General features: G+C 40.8%; 1 protein-coding gene across 1 annotated transcript in view; it reads left to right on the top strand.

Annotated features, from left to right (window-relative positions):
• Positions 1 to 7961: 7961 nt before the first annotated feature.
• Positions 7962 to 9946, top strand: part of LOC307013723 (G2/M phase-specific E3 ubiquitin-protein ligase-like) — a 2631-nt gene continuing 646 nt past the window's right edge. Inside the window, exons 1-5 of the mRNA XM_079641277.1 lie at positions 7962 to 8089; positions 8188 to 8279; positions 8481 to 8801; positions 9084 to 9256; positions 9494 to 9699. Coding sequence (XP_079497403.1) covers positions 8775 to 8801; positions 9084 to 9256; positions 9494 to 9699 — 406 coding nt within the window. The 5' untranslated portion in view covers positions 7962 to 8089; positions 8188 to 8279; positions 8481 to 8774. The remainder of the gene's footprint in view (positions 8090 to 8187; positions 8280 to 8480; positions 8802 to 9083; positions 9257 to 9493; positions 9700 to 9946) is intronic.

Genomic DNA, 9946 nt, shown 5'->3' on the forward strand with positions numbered 1-9946 from the left:
CCCTAATATATTTGTAAAAAGGCAGGAAATGGAATTAAATTGAGAAAATCTTTCATTGCGGAGGACCCCCTGTTTTGTGTCCCCCCCCCACTTCTCAAACCAAAGTTACACCCTTACTGTACACCAGGGCTATTCAACTACACATTCAGTTGGGCCAGATTTTATAACTACCAAATTCAGCTGGGCCAGACATTCAGCGGCCTGTAAAAAGCAGGTAGTGACACATTTTAAACCAACACATATTACTACGATGAAAAACATGCAATTTTTATTCATTGTTCATCTAACAAAGGTAGGTCAAAAAGTGCATAAAAACACAACAAATTAGCATTAATTTAACAGAATCTGAAAAAAAAGTCCACAGTTGTAGCATTACATTTGTTTGCTTTAGAAGTCAAATATTCAGGTTATTTTTTTTTAACCAGGCACATCACAAATTGCATTTACTGAATACAATAATAGCAGTCTTAATAAATGTCCTCACATAGAAAAAAAAACAGCTAAAGAGCTCCAATGCAACACAAAGAGGTAGTACTGTAGCAATACTATTTTTTCACTTTTCAAGTAATAACTAAAAAATCATACGTTTTGGTCACATTTGACCCAGACACATTACAAAGTGCATTTAAATGAATACAGAAAGAACTGTCAAACCCTTCAGTGCACAAACCCATAACAAGGGATACGGGTAACTATATGAATGAATACTACACTACACGTCTACTATAGTAAACTAGGTGCTTACTATCACCTTATTTGTGATTTGTCATCGCTGACTTTCTCAATGGGAGAAGGGACATTTTTTGTTTTGAACAAGAGCAGTGATTTTTGGCTCATAGGATGTCAATGCAATCCTGAGACATTGGTGAAGAGTGCTGTCAGTCAGTGAGCAGCGAGTGCTACTTTTGATTGAGTTCATGTGTGAAAAGCTTGATTCACATGTGTATGTTGATCCAAACATACTGAGCACACAGATTGCTACTTTCTGAACGTTAGGGAACTGCTATTTTTTGACATCACTCCAAAACTTTGCTGGCCCGTTAGTGCACTGCATGTCAATAAGTTCCAGTGTATATTTCCCCTTGTCGATGCAGGGGAACACTTCCTTTGCTCTGGTTGATACGTCCCTCTCTATTGCAACAGTGAAGGGCTCTCTGGCAAAGCCCATCACCTCTGTGGGCAGAGCAAGTCCATCTAATCGACCGGCAAAGTGCTCTTTCAACCTCGCAATGAAATCTGTCATCACATCCGTGATTTGTGCCGGAGGTGTGATGTGTTTGGGGAGCGTCGGAAAATGCAGCATCCGACCCGTGCTCAAGTCGGTCGCGAAAAGGTCCAGCTTGACTTGGATCTGCTCCACAAGATAAATGACCGTTTTGTCTCTGTTTACGCTTCAGAGTTGAGAGAGACATGTTTTAGAGTTGCTATCATAGGACCACCGTTACTAGCAACACTAGATGCACTTTCAAAAAACGTGCTGCGTTGTGGTTTGGTGGTTTCTATGCAACCCGGAGTGTTGCGTTCATGGTCTGTACTAGTGTAGGAATTTGGCTACGGGAGGCTGGGCCACTCGGGAGTTGGTTCTGGGCCGCATCTGGCCCGCTGGCCGCCAGTTGAATAGGCCTGCTGTACACCCTTGCATCCACACGATGCAAGTACACTATTACTGTAATATTTACATTTACCTATCTTCAAATGTATCCTTGTTGCTGTATTCTTCTTCTTCAGAAGAGTAGAAGCCTCCAGGTTCTGATGCTCCATCTCCACTGCTGCTAGTGTTACAAGTCCGCTGTGCAGAGCTGGTAATCAGATAATAAGCCTGTTGATCAGGAGAAAAGAATGAAGCAGAGGGAAAGTTGCTGCCGTTTGTGTGGTCGTTCTAGCCAGAATGTATTAAACAGATTCACTTACAAATTATATCTGTTTTCTCTATTTATCTAATAATTCTTTGTGTAACCGGTCTGGACTTAAATCCACATGCCATATGACTTTCATGAAGGATTAAAGCCTTTTTCATTTACAGTATATAATACAGTGATAACAGATAACACACACAACCCGGTTGACTGTACTCACTTTAACATGGCTATGTTGTACAGGCACAATATTAGCATAGCATTAGCGCTTTAGCATTTAAATAATATGAACAATTATGACCTCAGACCAGCATTTCACATATTTATACAAACAGAATAAACTTGAAATGTAAGCCAAACTAGTGCACGGGAGTCATACACATGGTAAGTAGAACCCTACGTTATTCAGGGATCAACAGCCTGTGCTAAAGAAGCTAGCGGACGCCATTAGCCACACGCTAGTGGCGTAGCTCACAGAATGACATTAAACTACACATAAAACAGTTTCAAACACACTTCTTAGACAGGGTGTCCGCGGGGTCTTAAAAAGTATTAAAAGTTGATAAATCAATTTAGCGAAAATTAAGGCTATTAAAAAGTATTGAAAAGTATTAAACGGCATTTTCCAAGGTATTAAGAAGGTCCACAGCAACGACAACATGAAACACCCTTTAATTTACTGAAACGACATGTCGGGAAACCCCCTCAAGGCGGCCCCATGCATAGCGCGCTGTAAAATGCTGCTTATTATTTTAAGTTTCGTTGCCTTGCTCCGCTCTGTGTGGGGAGGGGGGGGAACTAAACGACTACGGTAACGGGTCCCAAGGTGGGTAGACCGGCATACACAACGCTTTGGGGGTCCAACGGCTCCGTGTGTAAGCCCTATATGATCATTTTCTGATAACGATTAAATAGCCCGCCTCCCTCTCCCCACGTCTCCTGCTGCTGCTGGGCTGTCAGAAGAGGGGGAGGAAAAGAGAGGCAGGCACCGTTTATTAAATATTATTATATTATTATACAGGGAACAGAGTCATTATCAATTTGTTTTAAAGCTCAATAAATAACAAAGAAGACCTCTGACCGGCACTTTTCTAATTTTGTACGGAAGATTTCAACTTTAACGGACATGTTGACCCGCGGAACATTTTTTTTACGGAAACTCTGCCGCACGGTCCCCTCGTTCCTTGGAAGAGGCGGAGAGGTGGGTGTTTTTCATCTGCTGGTGGACTACCTGAGAGATACAGCAGGAGAACACGCCGTCCACCGCGGAGAATAAACAGAAGGGCAACCATGGCAACCATGCTCCGGGGTCTTCTTCGCTGCTTTTGGTGTATTTCGGCGGCAGCAGCGCCACTTACAGGCCTGACATATGTACTACTTCATTTCCAGCATTTCCAGCGGTCTAGTGTGAACGGACACGTTAATGAATCGAATGCGTTTTGCCATATGCGTCCTCGTGGGGCCGGGGTCTAAGCCAAACTATATCCGGTCACAGAGATCTGCTATTTTAAAATAAAGTCAACACATATCGACCCTAAAACTAGTCTATATTAAGAACGAGAAAAGTTTTAACATATATATCCTTTTTTGTAAACATATGACAAATGTGTGAGGGTGATGACGTCAGAGCATCGTCCTATGTGCCAGGGCTCAGCCCCGGACAGCCCCAGCCCAATTTAAACCCTTGGTATTTGTGAGGGAGCTCCTATATGGCATTACCCCGCTGAAGCTCACCAAAGTTTAACATATTTTATAGTTCAAAGTTTTGTCAATTGTTTTGTTTATTGGTCAAATACTGGTTTCTAATGGTTTCTGAGGAGTTTTACTGGAATGAAAGAGCACAGAGTACAGAAGCAACAAAGCAGCATACTGCATTAAACCTGACCTTCACAGAGAGGTTGAAGTTCATGTGGAGAGGAGGCTTCAGTAGTCTGTCTGCACTCTGTTTAGTTTTGCTATCTTACAATCAATATAGTAAATGTGAGGTAAACTGTCGCAAAACAATGTAAACAATGTAACCGGTTAGAACTCAAAGTTGCGATGAGGTCTTAAAATGTATGGAAAGGGTCTTAAAAAAGGTCTTAAAAGGTATTAAATTTGACTTCAGGATTCCTGCATATACCCTGTTAGATCGAGATATGACATAATCTGTGTACACACTACTAACCTGTTGAACAGGAGAAATAAATGAAGCAGAGGGAAAGTTGCTGCCATGTGTCTGGTCGTTCCATGGATGTATAATCGTTCTTCTTCTTCTCTCGGTTTTTGGGCGGATTGCAAACAACTTTGAGGTGCATACTGCACTACTACTACTGTACAAGAGTGTGTATCATCGTATCATCATATCATCATATCATCCTATCACCACTTGTGGAAATATACCACTGTGTTTACGGTGTTTTAAATTATTCCAATCAATCCTTTTTCACTCAAATACTTAAGAATGGCCTTCCCGATAGCTCTTACCCCCTCACCTTCTGTTCCCAGTATCCCCATCAGGCTCCACTTCCTTCCTGCCTCTCTGATCCTGTCTCTTAGTTTTTCCCTCTCTGTTTTGTTCATGTTGCAGTGTAATATGATATGTTCCACATTTTCTTTAACTCCACAGTTCCTACACTTGTCACTGTTACTTACTGTTACTTTTCCCCATGACATAGAGTAACATTCAATGCTGTGTGATCCAGTCTGGGTCTAGCTATCATGATTTCCTCCATTCCGTTTCTTTCTTTATAAATATTAATTGTGATTGTCTTTTGAACTGCCTTTCTGGTCTTTCTGCCACCTTTTATGCCAGATCTCCATCCCTTTTTTCTTAATTAGTGCTTACTTCTCCTTTTCCAAGTTGAACTGGTAATGTTATTTCCTTTTGTAGTGCACGTTTTGCTCATTTGTCAGCACACTCGTTCCCTTTCACCCCCTCATGTGCAGGCACCCAGCAGAACTGCAGATCTATGCCGCCTCTGTGAAGACTTAACAAGCTATGATTAAGTTCGATGAGTAATTCTTCTCTGACAGTTGTTGTTGACTGTATGCTTTTTAAAATGGATAATGAATCTTTGCATATCAACACCCTATCTGGTCTGACCTCTTCAACCCACTGCAATCCTATTATTACAGCCAGCATTTCTGCTGTATACACTGATAATTGATCAGACGCTCTTTTTGAAATCGATATTTTAAAGTCTGGGATATATATACCAACTCCAACACACTCTTCCTTGTTCTTAGAACCATCTGTGTATATTTTGAGGTATTTGTGATAATTATTGACTTAATTGCATTTATCATAATGTTAAATAATATCGGGCTGATTGAACTCCCTTGGGGAATACACTTTTCTATATTGAACTCTTTCGAAACCTCTGCCCCTACTTGAACTCTGAATTTCCTGTCTGAGCCATGATCCTGTTACTGCCACAGTTACTGTTACCTGTCACTTAATTTGATGAGTAACCCATCCCTCCACATAGAGTCATAAGCCTTTTCAATGTCAAAATATACTATTGCCATAACCTCTTTCATTTTCAGTGTCTTTACACTGTATTCCCACCTCATTGCTCACTCTAACCAAAGCATCTGTTGTGGATCTTCCTTTGCGAAAACCACTCTGAAAATTACTCAGCAACCCTCTTTGTTCTAAGACATGTCTATATGTCATCTTCTCCATCCATTTACACAAGTGTGATGTTAATGCTATGGGTCTGTAGTTACTAAATACCTTGTTTTGTTCTTTAATAGCTCTGCTACATTCCTCATTCCACCACAGCACCACTTTCTTCCTACCCTCTGTTCTTATTTTTGGTATAGTTTTATTTTCTGCTTCTTTAATGTGCATTGTGATTTGATTTGAGCACTCCTCTATACTTCCTTCTAATGCTAACAATTGTGCTGACTCCTTACAGCAAAGTCTACATTTCTGTCTGCTTTACCAAAGCACCACCTGGTAAATATACTCACTTCCTATGTGTGTTGATGATAGTGAAAACTGGGTAATGATCACTTCCTATGGTACAGTCACTTTTACATTCCATTCACACGATTTAACTAAACTATCCGTTACAAGTGTGAGGTCCAAACCTTATTGTGTCCCCCTATTCACGTCTATTCTTGTTTTTTGTCCATCATTAAGGCAAAACAGTGATCTTTCCTCTGGCATTTCTTCTCCAACATCCCCATTACTTTCTGTTTGAATGCTTCCCCATAGGCTGTTGTAAGCATTAAAATCACCACACCACACTTCCCTTCTATGACTCGTCCCTGCTATTGTCTGTAAAGTTTCAATGTGAAGATTTTTACACGGGTTATAGAAATGTACAAGCTTTATGCTTCCTTCTTTCATTGGGCTGCACATTTCTACTATGACACATTCCTTGTCTTCAGGGGATGGAACTATGCTATTGGGTAGTAAATGTGTTTAGGTTAGGTAATTAATCTGGTACTGTGAGTTATTACAAAGCACTGTTCCTAAAGGCTAATTCTATAACACATAGGTTTGAGCAAGCTCTCTGATTGGTCAATAGGCGTGTTTGATTCCACGATCAAACAACGATCAAATAGAACGTGCCTAATCACAAAGTATCCAGTGGCCTATACACGCTACTAGCCTACCAAAACTACTTCCATGAGCCTACATCGTGTGGTTTCCAGAGCGACATTTAGCGACACACAGCCGTTACACTGTTATACATTGTCTCTCGTTGGAAATCGGTAGCTACAAAATGTCAGATTTTCCAGTTAATTTTGATTTGTTGGGGGGCCTCAGTATTGATGAATGGGTGGACCTGGACACAGACCACAAAACCAACGAAAGATTTGCGGCTGTTTCAACTGACGAGTTGAGTGCGTTGGAAAAGTCGTAACGCATACAGCGGCTGGCGGAGGCAGGGTTGGAGGCCAGAGAAATCATGTCCGTTAGCGGACATAAAAACGAGTCATCGCTTCGCAGCTACTGGGCTCTATCTCTAGACAACAGAAAGATGTGGAGCAACGCGCTTTTTGCCGATCCGGGACACGCCATGAAACGGCCACTGGAGGAAAGATCTTCCCATAACGTAGTCCTACCCGTGAACACCACAGCACCACCTGCAAAAAAGTCTGGCATGGAGTTCATGGAGAGCTGTTTCAAGAATTGCACTTTTAATGGCAGCATGAAAATCCACCTTCATTCTGAACCCAAAATGTTTCAGCACCATGGACAGCCTGATTCGATTTGTTCCGCTAATCCCACACAGTGATTACTCAGATATTTAAATAGCCTAATTCAAGAATTGTTTTCAATAAATTGGTTAATAATATATTATGTACTATAATTATATCAATAACTGTAAGCGGGGTAGCAGGAGTGTTTGATCGGCTATCGTTACCATGGGAACTACTTTCTAGGAACTACTTTTTGACGGAGATTAACTCAAGCAAAAAGCGAAGGTTTGGGAGCCAATTAGCCCACATTATGAAATTATTTTACGATATTGTTGATTACAATGATAGTTTGTGTAATAGAATCGCAATCATACACTTGAGGCCGTTCTTGCGCCGAGGTCCGTACGCCTGTACTGGAGTGAAAGTGAATGAGCGAAACGAGGCATGGCTAAAAAATGATCTGTTTGGTATTTTGAAAAATAAAATGTATAAATATACCTTATATAGGTACACTATATCAATTAAATATAGCATGATAGGTCTCCTTTAAACTAATATTCAGGTTATGTCATAGAGCTATGTGTTTTCATGTTTCCTCAGATATCCCTGCAACATGTAAAGTTGTGGTGAACAGCAACCTGGATTCTGTCCAATTCCTTGAGGCCCTAAGGGAACTGGTCCCTAATGTGCCTACACATTTTGACCTTTGCAGAATGGTGGGAAGTACTTGGCGATTCACTTCGGTTGATGCCCTTTGTCCAAGGGATATAACAGTGAATTGTGCCCTGGGAAGGTCCAACCTTTATATAAGGCCAAAAGTAAATGAAAGTTAAATTATTAGAAGAATACAGGTAAAATAATAGTAATTAAACATTGATTTCTGTATATCTAAAAAACAATCTTCTATAGCAGGATGATGTCGCCCTGTCCACATCTGGGGTCAGCCCCCCCGCCCCCCCCCCCCCCCCCCCCAGATTTTGAACATCCCTGCCGCATCTGCGGTCAGACCCACTGCCCCCCCCCAGGTTTTGGACATCCCCTCCACATCTGGGGTCAGACCTCCCCACCAAGATGTGGTTCCTGCCCAGGATGAGGTATATTATAATATCCATGTCAGTGTACCAAGTAGACTCACAAAAATCCGGACTCAAGAAGGTGTGTTAATAGTACTGACTGTCTGTTGTCTTTTCAGGAATCACTATCTTCAGACATCCCCTCCTCAGTGCACAGTCCATTAGCAATGGATAGCACGTCCCCACTGCAAAGCCCCAGCTCACCCCATTTGTGAGTAATCAATATTTGCTGAAATAATTTTCAAGCTGTTACAGTGACATGGTAAACAAGTTGGGCTTTGACGAGGAATTGCCACAGTCGAAATGACAGACATATAACTTGACATTTAAGGTCTCACCTGTTGTCTTCAAGTAAAATACTTTTATTGTCTGTTAATATTAATATTATTACTATGTTATTTGCTTTTTACAGACCGTATGTTGACGAATTGGAAATGACATTAATGGGGTTACAGGCCAAAATCAAAGAACAATCTTCAAGGGCAAATCAAATTAATGTTTTTCGTGGCGAAGAGTTGGATTGCGCCCTTAGAGCCTTTGCAAGGTCTACTTTCGACCCGGAAGCCCGGATTGATGTCGTTTTTTATAGACATTGAGGGGGTTGGTGTGCCTGCTACAGGGATTGGTGTCGCCGCATTTCTTGTCAGACCGAGAACAGGTATGCGGCTTACCACCTACCCCTGCTAGTTTGTACCTTGTGTACGACATGGGACTCAGGGCCAAATTCCAAAAGGCAAGTACTTTTTTTACTTGTATTAATCCATTTAGCAGTTTGTGTTGTGTAAAGCTATGTGTTCAATCATAATATAGCATATTTACTCTAGAATAGATCTAAAGAATAGAAAGAATAATCTAGATTTATGAAATCAACAAAAACCCTTGAAATCGTTGAGTATTATTTTATACGTTATAAGAATATATTTTGCAACTTTATAGGGATGAACAATCAAATGTTTTTATTGTTGCATAATGTCATCAAACATATTTGTTAACATTTTTACATTTCTCAAATTAGATTGCAGAGGCAACCACGATGGAGGCGGCCAAAGAAGCAGTTGAAGAGGCATCAGAGGAGCTCTCCCTTATGGGTGGTATGAGATTTATATCTAATCTCTCACTGAGGGATGAGCTCCTGGCGGCCGTCCTCCATCATTACTGCGATGGACGCTTGTTAGAAGCCCTCCAACAGTAAGTAGCATGGTGTTCATCATTTCTATGTCTACTTATAACCTGACAATGTTAGGTAGATGGCAATAAACAGGTTTAACTACTATGAGGTTAACATTAATTTCACATATTCATTATTTGCATAACAATGATCTTATTCACACAATAAACAATGGAAGCAGGTTGTAACACAACATGTCTCAGAACAATTACTAACACACTTAGAAATGTTCCCTCTTTTTCTTCTTAAAATTACAGGTTCAGAGAAGGGTCTCACATTTGTGGAGCAAACAAAGTCCTTATTGCGCTAAGAACAGTCTTCATTGAAGACACCACCCCTATAGAAGCTGAAGACATCTATAGGGCCTTCGGAGTGTCAAGTCTTTCGGTGGAGGAGTCCAACAGGAGACGGATGGAAGCCAGGACAATTGGCTTCTGGAGGGACTGGCTGCAGACAGTGGAGGGTAATAAACATATTAAGGAACCAACAAATTAACACACATCACATTCCTAATACTAAGTGTCGATAGGGAAATGAACATAAAGGACTTGAAATTCATATTAACATATTCATTAACTAGTAAATGCATTTCCTGCTGAAAATGCATGTATAGCTGAATGGTTAATTTGAACTTTAGAATGGTCACAAGACATTCAGCTATTAAACTAAACGCATTCCGATTTTTGATATCTTTTGCTGTTTTTGGATTA

This window comes from Notothenia rossii (genome assembly GCF_949606895.1).
Source record: "Notothenia rossii genome assembly, chromosome: 7".
Taxonomy (NCBI): domain Eukaryota; kingdom Metazoa; phylum Chordata; class Actinopteri; order Perciformes; family Nototheniidae; genus Notothenia; species Notothenia rossii.